The sequence below is a fragment of the Myotis lucifugus genome, unplaced genomic scaffold (genome assembly GCF_000147115.1).
Source record: "Myotis lucifugus unplaced genomic scaffold, Myoluc2.0 scaffold_884, whole genome shotgun sequence".
In the NCBI taxonomy this organism is placed as follows: Eukaryota; Metazoa; Chordata; class Mammalia; order Chiroptera; family Vespertilionidae; genus Myotis; species Myotis lucifugus.
Window position 1 is genome coordinate 73,558 of NW_005871932.1, and position 20,870 is coordinate 94,427.

General features: G+C 54.4%; 1 protein-coding gene across 1 annotated transcript in view; it reads right to left on the reverse strand.

Moving 5' to 3' along the window:
• LOC102419175 (disintegrin and metalloproteinase domain-containing protein 12-like) overlaps positions 1 to 19,634 on the reverse strand; it is a 92,979-nt gene extending 73,345 nt beyond the window's left edge. The window contains exon 1 of the mRNA XM_023747467.1: positions 19,516 to 19,634. Coding sequence (XP_023603235.1) covers positions 19,516 to 19,632 — 117 coding nt within the window. The 5' untranslated portion in view covers positions 19,633 to 19,634. The remainder of the gene's footprint in view (positions 1 to 19,515) is intronic.
• Positions 19,635 to 20,870: the final 1,236 nt, after the last annotated feature.

A 20,870-nucleotide genomic window follows, 5' to 3' on the forward strand; every position in this document is an offset into this window, starting at 1 on the left:
TCACCTCTCACCTGCGTGATTGCCAATCCCTGCTGACCCGGATCCGCCCAGACCTGCCTTGGCTTCCTTCCCACTCATTCTCCACCGGAAGCGAGGGGTGTCTTTAAAAACACAACCGCGCGCTCGCTGGGTAGCTCAGTTGGTGAGAGCACCATCCCCTACGCACTAAGTTTTCAGGCCCAGTCCCCGGTCAGGGCACATCCAAGAACCAACCAGTGAATGCATAACCCAGGGGAACAACAAATCCATGTTTCTCTCTCTCAAATCAACAAAAAGATAAAATAAAAACACAACCTGATCAGCCCGCCCTTGCAGATAAGGTGCCTGCACTCGCATCCCAACCGCACCAAGAGTGAGAGGTCAGCTCGGTCACGGGGCCTCCAGGGCACCCACGGCCTGGCCTCACCCCTCCACACCGCACTCTCACCCCCTCCCAGCCACCCGGCCTCTCCAGCTCCTCCCACCCACCGAGCCCCTCGGCAGCTCTGAGTCCTTGCACACACCGCCCCCTCTACCTGGATGCCCTCCTCCCACCCCTTCCACTCGAATCCACTAAATGTCAGTCATTCACAGAAGCCTCACGTCTCCCCACCACCACCCCTCCGGTCTAATCGCAGCCCCTCCCCCACCCAGGTGTTCTCCCTTCCCGTCTCCTGTCCTTTCCTCCTCGTAAGAACGAGCTGCCTTCCTACTTGTGGAAGTCAGTGTGCTCATCTGTGGGTCCCCTTGTTTATTATGTCCATGAAGATGCCAGGCAAGTGACAGAAGCTCATAGTACCCGGCGACGGAGGGAATGAGTGACCCGGGCACACAGCTCTACCAACCTCTTCTTCCTCCCCTCTCCTCCGGCCCAGGACGCCCTAGTCCACGCGTGCCCATCTGTCAGGGGGAGGCGGGCATCTGTACTCTCTGTTCTGCCTTGAAATCCCGCCCCGAGAACATGCCCCTGTGGCAGGTCCCTTAACCTGCATCCCAGGGTTCCCTCCCTGAAACAGGCGTCAAATATTCCCACTCGCTCCTGCTGAGCCAGGTCAGCGATTCAAAGTCCTTGCCCAAGACAACATCCACTGCCCCGCCCCCCCCAACACACACACACACACACAGATCTGCTCTGCACCCGGGGATGCTGGGGGTTTCCATGTCCCCGGGGCATTCCCCGCTAAGAGAATGGAAACCTCGAGTTTATTTTTAAACACAAGCGCTGGGTTTGCATTCTGATGATGTGCTAAGACCGCGTTCAGGAGGGAGCCTGGAGGCATGCCCGACTGTCCAGGCGGATGCGGGACAGGTCAGTTCACCGAGGATGCGGTCAGCCTAGCGAAGGGCCAAAGGCCGGCGCAGCCCAGGCGGAAAGGAAGGTTGCCCAGGGGCTTACAGAGCCCAAGGGGGGCGGGGCGAGCTGGATCGGGTGGAGGGCAGCGGGCTCTCACCTGAAGGGCAGCAGGAACTCAGTGCACAGCCTCTGCCCCTCAGCCCCGCCTCTGTCCCTCTGACCCTCGGCCCCGCCTCTGTCCCTCCGACCCTCGGCCCCGCCCCTGCGCCTCACCCCGCCTTAGTGCTGGGGGAGGTTTCAGTCTAGTTCAGACAGCCCGCCACCGGCTCCCCAGTGCTGCTAACTTCAGTGGCATCGGTTTTGCCTGCCTTTGCTGTGTCAGTTTATCCGTAGTTTTCTAAGATTCCACACATTTGAACGGCCCTCAAACTCCATAATTCAAGAGACTTGTTTATAACAGCATTTCAGCTACACGGAATTAACTGACCACATGCTAAGTTTTAAGAGAAAAAGGGGGGGGGGGAAAGGAGAGAAAACAGATTGTAAATTCCAATATCCAACATTACAATAATTAGTTAAGTGAAACAAAATTTAAACAAAAACCACAACTGCAGGTCCCTGGAGTTTTGAGGAAATACCCCCGCCTGCCTGCATTAACGAGGCCCTGAGATGGGGTGGAATCCTAGAGGGTGGAAGCTACTTACGTACATCTTTTTGTAGTTTCCTGTGTTTAATGTTGTAGCCATTGGCCACATATGGCCACTTAAATTTAAATTAATTAAAATCAAGTAAAATTTTAAAATCGGTTTATCATTCGCAACAGACACATTTCAAGACTCAATGGCAGCAATCTGTGGTTACATTGCAGACGGAGAATATTTCCACCTTCCCAGGAAGTTCACCGAAATTACGATGGTCATCGGACATCTCTGAGTCATCAAAAAGACCAAGATTGCATAGCCCAACCGCTGCCTGAGTAATAGACTAGTGCAGTTATTAATGCCCAAAGGATTTGTTTTTAAAGTATGCTTTAAAAAGATACTTTTCAATCTTAATGATGGGAGATGTTATTATTTTAAACTAGAGGCCTGGTGTATGAATTCGTGCACCAGTGGGGTCCCTCGGCCTGGCCTGCAGGATCGAGCCTAAGCTGGCTCTCTGACATCCCCCCTGAGGGTCCAGGATTGTGAGAGGGTGCAGGCCAGGCCGAGGGACCACACTGGCATGATCGGGGCTGGGGAGGGACGTGGAAGGTTGGCCAGCTGGGGAGGGACCGCTGGAGGGCTCCAGGGTGTGTTTGGCCCGTCTTATTCAGTCCCGATCGGCCAGACCCCAGCAACAAGCTAACCTACGGGTCAGAGCATCTGCCCTCTGGTGGTCAGTGCATGTCATAGTGAGCGGTTGAGCAGCCTTAGCATATCATTAGCATATTACACTTTGATTGGTTGAACGGCTGACCAAACAACCAGACACTTAGCATATTAGCATTTATTATATAGCATATGTTTTTATTGATTTCAGAGAGAGAGGAAGGGAGAGAAATAGAGAGATAGAGACATTGATGAGAGAGAAACATTAATCGGCTGCCTCCTGCATGCCCCCTACTGGGGATCAAGCCCACAAACCAGGCATGTGCACTGACAGGGAATAAAACTGTGACCTCCTGGTAGATGCTCAACCACTGAGCCACACCGGTTGGGGGGGTGATGTTATTTTTTAAGTGATTTCTTAAGCTTGAGAGTTAAACTGATGAATTCCCATGTACATGCGATGCTTATGTATATTTTCTTGGTTTAAAGAGATTTTGTTTTTTACAAATTCATTCTAGCAAATGACTACAACTTTAGAGATCTGGTGAACCACACTTCTTAATTGATATATTTGACAATGTCTGGTGCTTATAAGAATTGTATGGATTTCTGAGTGTTTGTTGAATTTTAAAAATCCCTATTTCTATTCCTATCCTGTGCAACATTAAACACATCACTTGTGTGGATTTTAACATAGTGTGCAAAAGTGTTTCTAAGACACCCATTTGCTTTTGAGTCTGTCACAGGGACTTCTAACTAAATTGGCCTGTACCTTCTGACCCTTGGGTTTAATTAGAGACACACAGGATGTTTTCTCCAGGGTTTGCAATTTATACTCATTAATTGTATCTTAGAAAAACAAGGTATTAATTAGATTTACAATGAAATATTAGGACAAAAACATGTATCATTTTTCTGTAAAGATGTACCAGGGTATATATGTACATCTGTATTTTATATGTCTGTGTAAATAACTTAATTATAAATTGTTTGTCTGAGATATTGACACACATGGCTATTTTAAAGAGAAATCCTGACACTTGTATTTGTGAGTAAATATAAGATATTTGCAGTACCCATTCATTCCCCCAAAGAAGTGAACTAGTTTAAACATTAACATTTGTACTAATTTCACAGAAAGTCCCTATAGGAGCTGTTCTAACATTCCAATGTCAACATTTTCAAAAGAATACATTTTCTCGCAGGGAGGTAAGAAGATCTGGATCTGTATATTTTAGTTGAGGATCTGAATGGTACAGGAGAAATCAATGGAGAAGGAGAACGGGGAGCTATTTCCATTCAAAAGCACTAATTGCTTTAGATTTCTTAGTTTAAAAACACGCATTCATTCCATTTTCTTTTGATCTTCCTGCATGTGAGATAACGATCCAGGGCTGGTTAAATACAGCGGTCCTTTTCTTAAAGATGACATATTGATTACCCTAATGGAACTGGGTCTTTCATTGAATGCTTACAGACTCGCCTTTGCTGAATCAATCAATGAAATGCTAATCAATAAGCCGGAAATGTTTGGGCAGTCATAATTCTATTTTTCTAATTGGGACCGATATAAAATGTATAAGTACAGCTTTAAAAAACAACAATACAGTCATCATCAGGGTACCGACCAGCCAGCTGAAAAATCATCTTAGAAGGCCCTGCCTCAGATGGCTGGGCTTCCATCCCCAAATGCCGCCGACTGGGTAGCTCAACCAACAGGAGTTTATTCCCGCCCAGGTCTGGAAGCTAGAAGTCTGAGGTCGAGGTCTGGTTTCCTGTGAGGTGTCTCTCCTGCACGTTTCTTCCAGAGTGGAGTCTGGGCGGGGTCTCCCAGAGGTTTTCCTGGGCAGGTCTGCAAATAAGGCTCCGGCTGGGCCCGTTGTCCTTCGCTCGGACCCCAGGGGCCCTGTGCTCTCTCTGAGGCCTCCCCCGGCCCCTCGGCCAGCACATCCTACAAACAGATGTTTCCAAAGTGCCTGATTGGCTAGCGTCTTCTCTGAACGATCCCTGTTGGCTGCCCTCCTTTCATCTGTGTAACTGGGAGCTCCCCCAAACTCGAATTTAAATCTTTTCACCCATCACGGTGCAAACTATCCCGTCAATTCCCGTGGCCTCCCGCGGATGCTACATGGGTTTTTCTCTCTGACGGATGCAGTGATACACAGCATCATCATCTTGGGGTTTCTATGTCCTTGAAGAACAGCCCATCTTCAATGACTTGGGAACCTCTGAACCTGACCATGAAGTTGAAATAAGATGGCAGTGAGTCCATAAAGGGAATTTACATTTTAAAAAAAATGCGGGGTCAATAGCCAAGTTCACTCCCATCGCCGGTCTAGGCTGCCCTTTCAAAGACAACGGCCAGCTCAGAGCCAAAGCCATTCATCTCGGTCGTCGGTACTGGACGCGCACAGGGATCTGATTTTTCAAGCAGGACGTTAAAATATTGCGTTCGGGGGACTCGGAACTAACCCGCTCCCTCTCCGGCACTAAATAAATGCCGCAGCCTGCAGCCCTGGCGTTCATGGGGCACGAGGGAGTCGTTTATTTCTATGAATATTTAGAGGCAATCTTGATTACCACTTTAATATTAGCGGGCTAGTTTCACAGCCGGGAAGGTACACGCGCCCAGGCACTGGGAGAGGACGGAATTGATTTAACCGCAGAATAACACAGGGAGACTGCAGGCTCTCCAGAGCCGTAATGGCGTGTCCCTGGCTAGGGGCCTTTAAGTTATCACACAATGACAATGATGTTTATTCATGAGTTATTGATAACTCGTTCTGATGGAACCTGACATTGGCGAACACCTCGTGAATGGCACAGAACGGCACGTGTGAACCTTAGGTGAGAGCTGCCTGTGAAACATCTATCATGTCGTTTTCAAGGTTTGCGTGTTTAAATGTTGGGCTACTTTCCTTCGGTGCTGACTCCTGTTACCGTATTTCTGGGGCCTGATGCGCATGTGGTTTTCAGCCCACTTCTCCCTTCCCGCCACCTTTCACACGGTGACGCTCTCAGCGCAGGTCCTTTACCCCGTGGCTGCTGACGGGATCAGGGGTGCATCCACGTGCCGCAGACACTTCGGTGTTCATGTAAGATTACGGTCGCGACAGTCACACGTCCTAAAGCTGTATTTATTCATGGAAATGCTGCCCGTCACCCCGCCGCCCCCCCGCCCCCCCCAGGAGCCTGCATGCCATAGGGCTCCTCTTCCCCATGCTGCCTCCCTCTAAGGAGCAGGGCTGATCCTGAGGCAGACGTGGTCCCCTGTCCCCTCCCGGGCCTTTAGGACGACACATCACTTAACAGAAATTTTTATTGGTTTCAGAGAGGGAGAGGGAGAGAGAGAGAAACATCAGTGATGAGAGAGGATCATGGATCGGCTGCCTCCCGCACGCCCCCTACTGGGGATCGAGCACGCAACCCGGGCATGTGCCCTGACCAGGAATCAAACTGTGACCTCCTGGTCATAGGTCAATGCTCAACCCCTGAGCCACACCAGCCGGTGGGGATAGGAGGTTCTGAAAGACCCCTGTAGATACAGCACCAAACAGGGGAAATAGGCGAAAGGCACTGCTTTCTCAGAGTGGCCTCCTCAGAAGGTCAGGGACTCTGTACATCAGCAAAGGGCACGGCATTGCGTTTGGGGACGATCCAGCTGTAAACGGCCCGCAGGGCGTTCGCTGGCTGGAAACCTCGTTTCCAATTCAAAGTTCATTTATCTAACTGATCTGATGTCTGGAAATTACCATTTTTCCCATGTGCCGTTTTTTTTCTCTGCCGTTTATTTCAAAACTGTCAGACGTGAACTAGCAGCTGAAGTCATGGGTGTGGGTGGTGCAGGCGGTCTCCTAGGAGACGGTTGTTCCCACGCTGCCTGGGGCCGTTCGGAACGTGCGGCTGTGATCTGTGAAATGGACATGGGCAGCATGTGATGGGCCCTAGGGAAGCGGTCTCGCTATGATCACAGAGGAGCTGCCGAGTCGGCGAGGACTCGCCGGAGCCCAGGCCAACGCGTTTTGCTTTTGCAGACAGTCTCATGGCTACTCAGTAATGCTTCCTAAAACCCACTCGACAGCTCCACGGAAACTCGTGCGAGAGGCGCGGAGGTCTCTGAGGAATCACAGGTCAACTTCAGACCAAACTGGGGTAGGACTGTGGCAGCTCTGCCCGGGCCTGCTGTCACGCTGCTTCTTGGGGTGCGTGGACCTCCACCTGCCTGCTCCCAACCCCCCTGCCAGGACCATGGTGCTGAGGCCAGCAACGGGCTCTCCTGCTCCCAGGACCAGATTCAGGGCCTCGGAGCTCAGAGTCACCCCCGTGGCCCCGGCTGCATCTGTCTGAACGACACCTTCACAACTCGGAGGGAGCAGCGCTTTCCACGGAGCCATGACAAGCGCGTCTCCATAAAACTGACGGTGAGACACCCGTCTAGACGCTGAAATGCCGCGTTAACGTTTCTGCTGGTAACATGAGGCCCCGGTTTGACTTCTTGGAGAACTTATTAACCAAGAACCTCCCATCTCTATTAACAGGAAGCACCAAAAACCGACCTGCGTGGAGAACACGATTTTAAACAGAAAAATAAAAATCAGCGTGAGAACCCTGTGAAAGGCCACATGGGTGGACACGCCATTCTTCTCACGCGTCCACAGGCTCAGTGCTGCTCAGCTACGAGCATGGCTGGGAGAGTCCACGAGCCCCCACAACCATGTCGCGATGGGAAAGACCGACTTCCGGGGGGCCCGGCGGTTCCCGTCCACAGGCCTTTCCAGTGTTGTCTGCTGAGTAGAACCAAGTCTTCAAAACAAGCAGCGATGTCAATGGGCAGGTGGAAACCAGTCGCAAGCAACCCACGCTGACTTTGGCCCCGGGGACACCCAGGACATGTTTACTTCTCATGACTCGGTGAGGGGTGCCACTGGCCTCCGGCGGGCGGGCACCACGGATGCCGCTCAACACCCTGCAATGCACGGACGGCACCCGCCGGTCCCAGCAAAGACCTGTCCAGCCGGGAGGTTAGCCGTCCCGTGGCTGAGAGCCGGCCTTTCCACTTTCCTTCAGGAATCGCTGCATGCAACCAGCTGGGCTATAGCTCACTAAGTCAATGGTTCTCAACCTTCTGGCCCCTTAAATACAGTTCCTCATGTTGTGACCCAACCATAAAATTATCTTCGTTGCTACTTCATAACTGTCATGTTGCTACTGTGATGAATCGTCATGGAAATATCTGATATGCAGGATGGTCTTAGGCGACCCCTGTGAAAGGGTCGTTCGACCGCCAAAGGGGTCGAGACCCACAGGTTGAGAACCGCTGCACTAAGTACTAACAACCACTGGCTTTCCCACCGCACTCTCTCTTGACATTTCACGTGCGTGTGCAAACAGATGTGTTATGTATCTTTAAGGCCACCTTTGCATGGAGGAAAACTCGCCAAGCGAGAACCACACTCGACACAAGGGTGACAGCGGTGCCGCTCGGCCCCAGGGACCGTGGCACGGTGGGAAGCGGATGGATGAGCGTTGATCTGGGAGCGTTGCCAGAAGAGCTAGGACTGCAGTTCCCACTGAGAGGAAATGGGGCGGCCCGTGGGAGGGAAGGCCTTCGTGGTCCTGAGCCAGAGGGGAACCTGGCTCCAGGCGGAAGGAGCGGGGGTGGGGCGGGCGGTAGGGCAGGGACGGTGGACTTGTGGGCGGGTGTGGATTTATGTGGGATCCAGGCTCACAGGGTGTGGCCAGTTGGCAGGAAGATTCGAGGACCGTCATCAAACATATGCGTTACATCCGGAGCGAGGGCCAGGCAGAGTCCACGGAGAAACCCCGAGCAGACAGACACACGGGGTCCCCGCTCCGCTCATCCGCGTGGGCGACATCACCCCTCGCACACACGCCGGGGAGCTTCCTGGTTTCCAGGCGTGGCTTGACCCTCTGCCTCCTTAATCCTAGTTTGGAGTCTGTGGCCGGGGCTTAATCACTTACTCATGTTCAATCTTAAGGAACATATATGGGGAGCCTGTATCACGACCCCGAGACAGCTTGGGCCACTTCAGAACAATTTCAAGGCCAAATCGTGAGCAAACATCCTGGCCTCATCTGAACTTCCGGCCTCCTCCGGAGGAGCAGCGGGCCGCGGCGTGTCCTCCAGAGGGCTCTCAGGGCCGTCCAGTTGTGATGCTTAAATCAAATCATCGTTTGGCTTCAAGCTCTTATTGTTCCTCACACCACCACCCCCGCCCTTATCACTCCAAGCGGCTCATTCCGCTCCCCACGTTTGTCTGTGCGCCAAGCCCTGCAAGTCCGGCCTCTGGCCTCCGGCCTCCGGCCTCCGGCCCGTCCCGCTCCCCACGGGCTCAGCGTGACCCTCACGAGCCTGCAGTCCTGGTCGCAGATGTGCCTCTGGACCCGGGCCCCTTCTGCGTGCGATCTCGGGGATTTGGACTGAAAACCGAAAGTCAGCATTTTCCAGAGAGTAATTGCTCTTTTACGATAGCTGGAGGATGATAAATGTGTTTTAGCAAGAACAGAAATCCTGGTGACGGGAAAGAACGCGCCGGGGTGGGAGGAACTCACCCCTCGCATGAGGACACTCGGGACAGGGAGGACGGGCCGGGGCGAGGGGTCCCCCGAGTTTGACATGATCGCTGTCTTTTAAAACAAAAGCACAGTTGCCTCCTGTGTAAAGCTAGCGTGTGCTCAGCTGTGTTTTTTGCTGATCCTCACCAGAAGATGTTTTCCATTGATTTTTAGACAGTGGAAGGGAGGTAGGAAGGGAGGGGGGAGAGAGAGAGGGAAGAATGGATAGAGAGAGAGAGAAATATCCACGTGAGAGATCCACATTGATCAGTTGTCTCCCAAACTCGCCCGACATTGGCTGGAGATCGAAGCTGCACCCCTGGCACGTGCCCTTGACCGGGAATCAAACCTGAGACCCTTGGGTGCGGGGGCCGACGTGGGACCGCTTAGCCGCACTGACCAGGCGGTACTCAGTTGCTTTTCAAACGGAAACCACCAGTGCAGAGGCCCCTCTGTTACACTAAATGATGCCACCACTGAGCAGAGCTTTCAGAGAGAAATGAAAGGGTGTTTCCAATAGGCTACCCGTGCCAGGACCACGGAACGCATCTTTCCAGTTAGAAAGGCCTGCGCTGTGGGGACTTTTAAGTCTGAACACAGTGAGATACTCAGCAGGTCCAACTTCTACTCATTGAGCACAATGGCTGCGATGCCAGAGTGACCTACGCACGAGAGGAGCAACGAAAGGGGTCACATGGCCCTGAAACAGGCTGCACATTAAGAACAAAAGAAGAAGAGAGCCCAGCCCGTGTGGCTCAGTGGTTGAACATCGACCTATGAACCAGGAGGTCACGGCTTGATGCCCAGTCAGGGCACATGCCGGGGCTATGGGCTTGGTCCCCAGTAGGGGGCGTGCAGGAGGCAGCCGATCCATGATTCTCTCATCACTAATGCTTGTATCCCTTTCTCCCTCTCCTTTCCTCTCTCTGAAATTAAAAAAAAATAAGTTAACTAAAAAACGAAGAAGATAAGCCAAGGAGGAACCGAGTGGAAGCTGGATGCTGGGCGGCCCGGGGCCCGGGGCAGAGTCAGGGAGTGGAGAGGGGACTGGTCGGGTGACGTCTGATATTGGTCGTGCTGCACATCTTTCCTACGTGTCACTGGGTTTCTTCCCGTGCGATGCGGGCGCTGCTGTCTCAGGACGCGTGTTGGTGGGAAGAACCCCATCGGTCGGGGTGCTGTCCTCCGCCGGCCTTCCCAGCTGCCCGTGCTAACCTGTGTCACCGACACCACAGCTGTGCTCCCTGCTGCGGTCCCTGGGCTGCGGACACGGTGTCCATCCCGCTTCCCGAGCTAAGCTGCCGTCCTCCTCCTCAGCCTGGTCTCTTGTGAGGAGCGGGGACAGTCTAACGGCGGAGGAAACGGTTACAAGGAGGAACGGACAGCCTATCCGAGGTCCCGGCCATTTCTCCAGGCGGGTCCTTCACTGACGTCCGACCGAGGGAAGGCTGCCCCCCGGCACGTCCCCAGCACCTCCCTCAGGAAGGTCCCGCCCTGGCCCTCGCCCTCGGGAAGGTTTTTGAGATGAGGTGTTACACTTTGAGAAAAACCACGGGATCTGGTGACAGGAAATTATTTCTGCACAACAGGGGAACAGTGATGTGCTTGGAGCCCGGCTGAGACCGGCTCCCGGTGCCCGGCCAAGCCTCTCTGCCCCCCTGGCTCGGGCTCCTCAGCCTACCCTCGTGCAGTGCCCTACCCTGCCCCTCCCGTCTGCGAGACCGCCACTGCCCGCACACCTCGCAGGGCTGGTTCATCGAAGGGGGCAGATCCGAGGCCGAAGGAATTTTAAAAATCTCCCCACACAGTGTAATGACTTGACAGTGGACAATGAATGAGTTAAAGAAGCACAGTGTCGATTCCACCACCTCCTCAGGCCGGCTTCCTCCAGGGACTAAGGGCCAACGCCGTACGTAAGACATCCATTGTGCAGCCTGAACCAACGTCCCCCTCGCGCCTGTATGCGGGGCTGGTTCTTGGGAGAACTGAGAAAACACACAATCATTTTCTGAGTCTGAGGTTTTGGAGGAACTGACGAAGACGAAGCCTCACACAAACATCATCAATCAGCCAATCAACCAATCCGTGAAGACAAAGAGCAAACATGTAGGAAAATGGAACGCTTAAAAAACCCCACATTAATCCAAACTGAAATGGGAAAAGTGCACATAAAAACAGATGGAAAAGTAGAAAATCAAAAGCAACCACTTCAATAAGGCTAACCCAATCAATAATTACACTAAACATTAATGGTCTAAACCAGGGGTGGGCAAACTTTTTGACTCGAGGGCCACAATGGGTTCTTAAACTGGACCGGAGGGCCGGAACAAAAGCATGGATGGAGTGTTTGTGTGAACTAATATAAATTTAAAGTAAACATCATTACATAAAAGGGTACGGTCTTTTTTTTTTTTTAGTTTTATTCATTTCAAACGGGCCGGATCCGGCCCGCGGGCCATAGTTTGCCCACAGCTGGTCTAAACACTCCAAATTAATGGCAGAGACGGTCAGACTCTGTGAAAAAATAGGACTTAACTATGTGCTGTCAGCAAGAAACACACCGTATAAAAAGCAGGTAAGTTAAAAGTTAAGGAGCGGAAAATGATAGACTATGGAAAGTGAAATACTATTCTATAAACTGGACTTCAAAAAAATCCTGCTCATCAGAAGACATTGCTAAGAATATATATTTTCGACAGCCCAAACCTTTTCTTTGCCATTCTAAACGTCCGCATAGAAACCTTGCCTTCGTGATTCATTTACTCCGCATTTTCAATAGAGGGTATAAAAGTGAACGTCTACCCGGTCATTCGAGTTCTCAGGAAGAGGTGTCCTGACTCCTTTGTTCAAATCCCCTTTCTCTTTTTAAGGAAAAGCCCTCAAACGATATCCCAGAAGTTTAACAGCAGTCGCGGTCGGATAGAAGCCATGTCACCCCGAAGTCGGCAACTGCCAAGAACAGCTGTGCGTGCAGGAGTCCTGTTAACACGGCAGCCGTGCGGTGCGTGTGTCAGCTGTCGCGAGGCGGCTCTGGGGTGACGGGAGAGACGCCGTTACACAGCCGAGAAGACACCTGGCACTTGGCCTCCCTCTGTCCTCTCCTACAGCCCAGAACCCCGGGGCCTGCGGGAGTCACCACGGTCCCCCTCGGTCCTGTGATGATCAGTCCCTGGCTCAGTCCTTGACCATGTCCTCCTCCCGGTGCCAGAGATGGACACGGGGCCCGGGCGTGGCCAGTCGCTTCTCCCTCTCCTCTGACCACTGACCACTCCCAATGCTGACAGACGGCCCGGGTGGGCTCTCAGACACTCGGTAGGGGCACCGGTCACTGTGGAGAAAGCGACCTTGAGCAGCTGGGCCACCGGGCAGCTCTGGTGCCACAGGAAGGCGGGCTCTGTGCCCGGAGCTGAAGGAACGAGGCCAGGGCTGCGGACACGGATGAGTCATGCGGGCTGTCATGTCTGAAGGCAGGAGATGCCCCAGGACTCGGCAGTTTTGTGACTTTAAAAGGATCCCTGTTAAACACGAGCAGGCTCTTGCTAGGGTTCGGTCGCTCGTAACCTAGAGGCAGTGCCCCCCCCCCCCTGCCCCCCGGGCGTGGTCTGGCGCAGCTCCAGGAGCTGGTGCCTCGGTTAGGGGTCCGCCTCTTCTCCTGGTGAAACCCCGGGCGGCGGGAGCCCGTCTCATGCGTCGCCCTAGCAGGGCGCCGGGTACAGAGGAGACCCTCAATGGAGTTAGCAGATTCAGGAAAAGAGGGAGAATTTCCTCTAGTTCCCCGTGGGACTCAAATTCAAATTCTGCCCGGCACACACGTCCCTCCGAGCCATCCTATCTGCTGCTGGTCCGACAGTCCCAGGCCCCGGGCAGCCTGCCTCCTGCCCCGTTTGCTGAACGGATTCAGGAGGAACTGGGGGAGGAAGGGGACCTGGGGGAGGACAGTCACTCCAGGGGCCCCTTCTGCCAAAGCCTCACTTTATGAAAAGCAGCCGATGCTGAGCGGCTGGTGGGCAGAGCGGATCGACCGCGAGGAGCGCGAGGGAAGACCCGCGGCGGGGGCGTCAGCTGGGGGACCCGCAGGCTGAGAGGAGGAGGCAGGGGCCTCTGCATTCTGCCATCGGGGCAGGATCTTCCCCCGCCTCTCCAGCAGCCGGCCCTGCCCTCTCCCACCCCAGAAGGACCAGCCCTGGAGCCGGGAGCTGCCTGTGCCTCTGCATCCACGTGGCCGAGTGTAGGCCGTGTCTCTCAACGCCCACGGAAAGGAGGAGCCGCGTGCAGCTGGGTGGTCCTGACCACACGCGGGGTGGGGGGGGGGGGCGGGGGGGGCAGACACTGTGAGGTCAGTGGAGCCTGGGTGGTCAGGGAAGGCTTCAGGGAGGAGGCGGGCCTGTGGTGGGGCCTTCGGGGGGAGGAACGTATAAACAGGCAGAAACCTCTCCTGAGGTTCGAACTCTGAATTCTTTGTAATTAATCCCAACAACCGAGCCAAACATGAGAAACCGGGATCCAGGCTGGCCCCCTTAACACGCCCTCTGTTTATTGTTCTAGCCTTTTCCCTGGTTTCGTAGCAAGAGCCTCTCTTGTCTTTTCAGCGACGACAGTCCCCTGGGCCATGTGGGATCGGCACAGCTTATTGTCCAAAAACGGGGGGTGAGCTGCGCCCCTCACCGCAGGCCACGCGCACACGCCCTCCCCTCCCCGAGAACCTTCCCTGAGTCCCTCGGCCCCCCCTGCATCCTGCACCCCCCTGCCCCCCAGTCACAGCTGTTTTCTGGATGATGCTCTCATGGGCGGTGAGGTCTTGGGTGCGAGCTCTGCCTTTGTGCCCAGCCCCCGGCACAGACAGGTGCTCAGTAAACCCGGAAGGAAGGGAAGGAGGGAGGGAGCAAGGAAACAGCTCTCATGGGATTGGAGCGGATCTGGGCCGTGAGCACCCGGCATGGGGCTGGGCACGGAGCAAAGCCCACTCCCTTCCGCCGCCTCCACCTGAGCCTGGGCCCCAGCACCTTCCGCCTCCTCCAATTTGGAGCCGGCTCTGGGGTCGTCTCCACACCCGCAGGCCTGGGTCTGCTGCCCATTAGGATGCGAGGTCATGACACCAGGAGGCAGGCGGGCACTTTGGCTTCATGAGGAGCTGGTGTGTTTGGGGGAAAGGCCTCCATTCTCAGAAATCCCAACCCTGAGCAGGGGATTTCACACTGAATACTTTCTGCAAACAAAGCCTTACCTGAGGCTGTCACATAAAACAGATGGGAACCAAGCTGCTTGGGGCCGAGTGGTGGTGCCTGAGACAGGGCCAGGGTCCCCTTGCCCTGTAGCTCTGGCTCTGGGGGAAGGGGGGCTGGGGGCCCTCCGGAGAGGGTGCCCAGTAGGTGGCCATGACCCTCTGCTTGGAGCAGAGCGAGGTGGGAAACGCAGACGCTGAGCGTTTGTCCTGGGAGCTCGGGACGCCAGCAGCTTGCGCGGTGCCCGTTCCAGGCGTTTCCCTTGGCAGCTGCGTCCCCAGGAAGGTTCCGAGGGAACCAACGGGCCTCGGTACCTGCCGATGCGGCAGCAGGTCGGCAAGGCGGGCTCTGGACTCCCCCGTGCGTCCTGCAGGGGAACCTTAAAAGCTCCCTGCTCCCTTGACCTAGGAACCAGGAAGTCAAGTTTCCATTCCCGGTCAGAGCACATGCCCAGGTTGTGGGCTCCATCCCCAGTCGGGGGCGTGTAGGAAGTAGCCGATCAATGATTCTCTCTCATCATGGATGTTTCTATCTCTCTCTCCATCTCCCTTCCACTAGGAAATCAATAAAAATATATTTTTAAAATAAAGAAGCTCCCTGCTCCCCTTGCTTACCCAGGAGGCCAGGGGTCTCCGGAACCAGAATCCCTGCTCCCCCCGACCGGCCCAACATGGAAGCTGCAGGACGGCCGCCAGCATCTGCTCTCAGCGCCCCAGATGAGCAAAGACATACCCACGGCTCGGGGGTCCGGTCCATTCCCACTATTCCACTTAAGATGCTCAAACGAGCAATACCCGTTGGCAACGCAAACACATTCCTACTAGCTGAGTAGGCAGGACCGGAGGTTATAGGCCCCAGTGGCCTTGTTCTGAGCTATGAAAGGAGGGTCTAGATTTCAAAGGCGCTGAGACAGAACTCTGCCCCTGGTGGGCCTTCGCTCCTCCTCCTGTTCCTCCTGCGAGGAGCTGACACTTCCTGGAGTCCTGTCTGAGCCGACTTCAAAGCGTCCCGAAGTCAAGCCACCGGGGCTTCTGCATTTCTCAAAAGGGCAGACTCCCCCTGGCACCTCGCACAAGGCCTGGGACGTCATGGATTTTCAATAACTATTTGTCGACTAAGTGAATATACAGAAAGAACTCAGTAGGGAAGCAGGGTCCCTTGGTAAATTACATAAACATCGAATCACAATGCTGTACACCTGAAACGAATATAATATTGTATGTCAACTATAATTGAAAAAAAAAAAATTCAGCCCCGCTGGCTCGGCTCCATGGTTGAGCATTGACCCGTGCACCCAGAGTTCGCTGGTTCAATTCCCAGTCAGGGCATGTGCCCGGGTTGTGGCCTCGATCCCCAGTGGGGTTGGGGGGAAGCGTGTGCATGAGGCAGCCGATGGATGTTTCTATCTCATCACTGATGTTTCTCTCTCTCTAAAAAAATCAATAAGAACGTATTTTTTTTTAATGAAAAAAATAAATTTAAAAAACAAAGAAAAACAGGATAATCTTTCATCAGTAAGTGTTTTTTTCCTTCAAAAGCTACACCTCGAAACTCTTGGGTAGACTCCCAGGGAATGGTACCCGGTGCCCAGGCAGGGCCCCCCCTGAAGCCGAGCTGGTTCTGAACCGCCAGCTCTAGGGGATGGGGGACCCCGGCTTGTGCAGGGCCCCCCCTGCATGGCTGAGCATGGCGCCCCAATGAGACACGTCTCTACCGGATGAGAACACTGAGAAACTGCTACAGATCTAAAACACTGCTTTCAAATAGTATAACGTGTTTCCCCGACGGCAGGCAGATGCATCTAGCGAGGTATGGAGCGCACTCCATTCCAATAACTTGCAAGTTATTTAAATAACTCGGAAGGCCAGCACGCTTGCCAAACCACTGGGTGTGTGGTTGCTTCTGTAATTAGGCGGCAATCTGCATCTGGGTCATGGGGGCCGGAAGCTGGGAAACATGGACAAGACGTCACCTACATAAACAGAGCCCCGGGGACCCCTCAGGGGTGGGGACGGTGTGCGCGTGCCACCCACGCCACCTCAGCGGTGCCCGTCAGACGGCTGCCGGGTCAGACGTGCCATCTGAGGCCCCTAAACCGAGCGGAGCGAATGGCGCCCGTGGGAAGCTTAGCGGAGACACGACGCCAGCCTGGCCTCAGCACCCTGTGGGCCCGTGACCAGGCCTTCCGATGACGCGCGTGGAGAATGCGTCGGTCAAGCAAGCGAAGACCCCTCTGCCTTCGCTGAGCAGAACGCGCTTATGGAAACGGTGGCGCCGGCCGCGTGGAAGGTTTGGGGCCACGTTTAGAAACGGGTCGCATGAATTTCACGTCCTTAGCAGAAAGGCGGCCTTGAGCGTGGGTCCACTTAGGGACAACGAAAAGCCAGAGTTTGGCCAAATGCTGGGGAGCTGGGAATTCATTTTTAAAAATAACACTTGAGGGACGGGAACGTGATGATTGGGTTTGAGTTCAAGAACTGAGTTAGTTTCCTGAAAATAGGCGGTTTTCTTTGAGGGGGCTATAGGTATAGCCATGAGAGCCAATCCCTGCTATTTTTCTCCAGTACAATGTTCAGAATGAAACAGGTGGTGTCTCCCAGGCATGGCCCAGCATTTGAGGCTTGTTTTTCCAGTCCGCGAGAGCATGCACGTTACTTCCTTCCTGTCAGCTCAGCGACCTGGCAGCGGCACCACCACGCTCGCCGTGAGCACACCGTGCCCAGATCGTGGCGTCTAACACCATCTCCAGTGACCCCGGCTCCCCGGGGGAGTGGCTGAGTTTAGGGCCGGGGCAGGCAATAGACAAGATGAAACTGGTGCATCTTGTATAATTTTTAAGAAAATATTTTCATTGATTTTTAGAGAGAGAGGAAGGGAGAGAAACATCGATGTGAGAGCAGAACATCCATCAGCTGCCTCCTGCACGCCCCCGACAGGGCAGGGATCTAGCCCACCACCTGGGCATGTATCCTGACGGATAATCGAGCCCACAACCTTTAGTGCACAGAGCAGCACCCAACCAACCGAGTCACACCAGCCGGGGCTCGTATAATTTTTTTTAAAGGCCCAACTCCAGGTTGATGCTAGAGGTTTGGGGGTGGAGGTGGGGGTGTTGCAGAAACTGCAGGGAGACCTGGCTCCACAGGGTCCTTTCTTTTTAAGGAGGTGGGTACCTTGCTAGGGGGTCACAAGCGATAAAGGAGCTAGCGGTGAGCACGGTGGAAACGTGGTCCCCATGCCTTCCCTGATTGAGTGTCCGCTCCCGAGGGGGACACAGTGGCACCAGGCACAGCTCCTCGGCTTGCTCCTCCCGTGCTCACGGCCTGGGAGGGACCGCTGGGCTGGGGTCAGCACGGGCCTCGCAGGAAGGGGCATCGGGAGCGAGCAGGACGCAGGCCCACAGCAGCGCTGAGCAGGCGGTGAGGGGCGGGCACTCAGCAGGCAGCAGCTGCCGATGGGGAGCGGAGGCCGAGGGTCAGAGCGGAGCCCCCATCCCAGTCCCGCCGGCCCCGCCTGCGGAGCACCCGGGCATCACGCCGTGGACCTGGCTCCCAAGTCAGGTGTGGTGAGAGGGTGCCCTGACCCCACCCCGCCCCAGGTAGGGATGCCAGATACAGACTCCAGGTGCATTTGGATTTAAGATAAACAACAAAGAAATTTTTGGTATAAGTATGTCCCCAAAATATTGCATGGGACTTATTTATATACTTGAGGCCCGAAATTCATTCACTGGTAGGGTCCCTAGGCCTGGCCGGCAATCAGGGCTGATTGGGGCCTTCCTTCTCCCAGCTGCCGTCTGCTGGCTGCTGGCCGGGGCCTACCTTCATCCTGTGCCGCCCCCTGGTGGTCAGTGCACGTCATAGTGAGTGGTTGAACTCCGGTGGGTCGAACTCCCAAGGGGATAATTTGCTTATTAGCCTTTTATTATATACGATATTTTTAAAAGCTTGTTCATCTGAAGTCCAAGTGCAAAAGAACATTCTATTCTTCATTTGCTGAATCTGGCAACCCTACCACAAGGGGAAGCCCCATGGCAGCGTCCACCACCCAGGAGACTTCAGGGCGCTGCGTATTTTTGTGTTATTACAGTACCTGTAAACATTTAGATACTTCATGCAATAGTTTACTTCTCCTTGTCTGCATCCATCAACTCAGTCCTAGTTTTGCTGACTCATGGCATGACGAAGTGGCCCTTAACGCCTTGAAGGCTTCCTCCAGCAAACATCAGAGTCACCGCGATTGGCTTGTACCCCGTGTATTCCACACGCAACAGTATCCACGACACAGGGATGCTCCGAAAGTGCGAGGTGGCCCTTAGGTCCTCGGACCAAACCTCTGGCCCTCCCAATGCTCCCTTTCAGCTGAGAGCCGCTCTGGAAGGAGCCCGTGAACTGCGGGAATCGTGCTGCTGATGCTGACACAGAGGAGGCCCCCGGCAGCCTTGCAGGAAGGATTTTCACAATCTCAGCTACTTTTACAAAGAAAAACAACCTGTTTTCTATTATGAAAAATAACCTAAAAATAGTTCCCCGCAGCACGAGGACAAAACCATCTGCGGGGTCCCTCCGAAGAGCTCATATTTCTGTAGATTTTCTCGATTTCCAACTGTGCCCACAAGTTCTGAAATCTTAGGAAGTCGGGTCGACGTGGCAGGTAAGACACATCGAACTATTTAAGCCCATTATTAATGCTGCAACTACTTTAAACTCTTCCTTCACATCACAGAAGACGCAAATCACACACGTGTCAAAGTCAACTGTGAGACTACATTCAACCGCATCCTAAGCTCCACTAAAAAGCTGCATTAAAATGTTTCGACCAATCATCGATCAATAAAAGCAAAACTTCGATGATCTAGATGTGACTATAGAAAAAGACCGGCGCTCGGGAAAGAAAGACCCGAACGGCGTGTCTGGAAGTGGGCTCCCTGGTGTGTGTGTGAGAAAACAACGCTCAGCAGGTGCAGGCAACGCCGCCGCCCTCGGCACCGCCCAACCTTGGTTTGCCCGTCCTCTTCGTGAGCAGGAAGACCCCACTTCCCAGGGACAGAGTGAGCATTAAAGTAAAGAGAGAACGTGAACGAGGTCTGGATGTGTCACGGGAAAGCGGAGAGAAAGGCAACGTGAGCACTGACCTCGCCGTGGGCGCTGCGCCTCAGGTTCCGGAAGTCTCCGTCCAGGAGCGAGGCGCTGACGACCTCATAGGCTCCTGCCCTGTCCTCCGTCCCGGCCGGCGCGACGGTGCGTCCCATGGTCAGCCCTGCAGCAAAGAGAAAGCGCCTGTCTTCAGCCGGTCAGGGGTCAGGGGTCAGGGGTCAGGGGTCGGGGGAGTGTGTCCGGGAGGTGAATGGGGGTAAGGAAACCACCATCGACTAATCGCAGTGAGTGTTCAGCGGGTGAAGTCCCTGCCACTCCAACCACAAAACTCTGCAACTGAAAACAAAACTCCACTTTTTCCTTCAAGGCTCGGGCACGTGCAGGGTGGGTATCGGAGAGGAAGTATGTCATTCCGACCCCCCAACCCCCCGCCAGGAGCACCCACTGCACCGGGACCCGTGAGCGAGGGATTCGCGCTCTGCCTGAGATCCATCGGCTCTCTGCCAAGTCTCCAGGCTTCGGCTGTGTTAGGACTGAATCCACCTCCCGGAGCCGGGGAACCGGCTCAGCACCTTGCCAGCCCCTCGCTGGCCTGGCACAGGCTAATTGTATGTGCTTCAGGGAGGGGTTCTATAGACAGAACTAATTTGCCAGCTCAGACCGACTAGCCTGGGCTGTGAAAAAAATTAAGTCATTCAGCAAACGGCTACGTGATCTTGTTCCTCGGGTCCTGTCTGTCCAACCAGCTGCTGTACCAACACCGGCTAGTGCCGCCCGACTTCCACCAACAGTCCTGCGGGGACGGCTACACTTCTCCCCTGGAGAGTGTCCCACCCCTGTCCGCCCCCCCCAGCCCCCCACCCCCGCTTCACAGGGATTTCCTGGTCCGTTCCCCTGCGAGGCCCCGCGCCTGCGAGTCCCGTGACAGGACAGCCTCCGGGGAGGACGGAGCGGAGCCCGCATGGTATTCCCATCGCCGCCGCGGCCGGGACGCAGACTTCTCAGACCTGAGTCATCAGGCGCAGTTTTAAGTTACGGAGGAGTCCCGTTTATTGGGCACAAATGGTATTGAAATTTTAATCCTAGACATTTTACGGCCCCCCGAGCACTCCTAAATCCACACCATTTTATCATCCTCGACGTGGAAGTCTGCGGTTACATTTCGGTTACAAAAGGCTCGCTCCTCGCTGGGGCTGGGGGAATTCGCCGTCTGACACGGGCCTCTTTCTGGAAAACTTTCTTCAAGCTTGGTCGCAAAGCGTTTTGAAAACTCCCAGGGTGTTTGAGAAACCCGAAGGGGGATTGGGGATGAAACCCAACGCCTGGAAACGTGGCCCAGCCGGCAAGAGGGTGGCGTGGGCGGGAGGGAGGGGGTGCATTGGGGGCCCCTCAG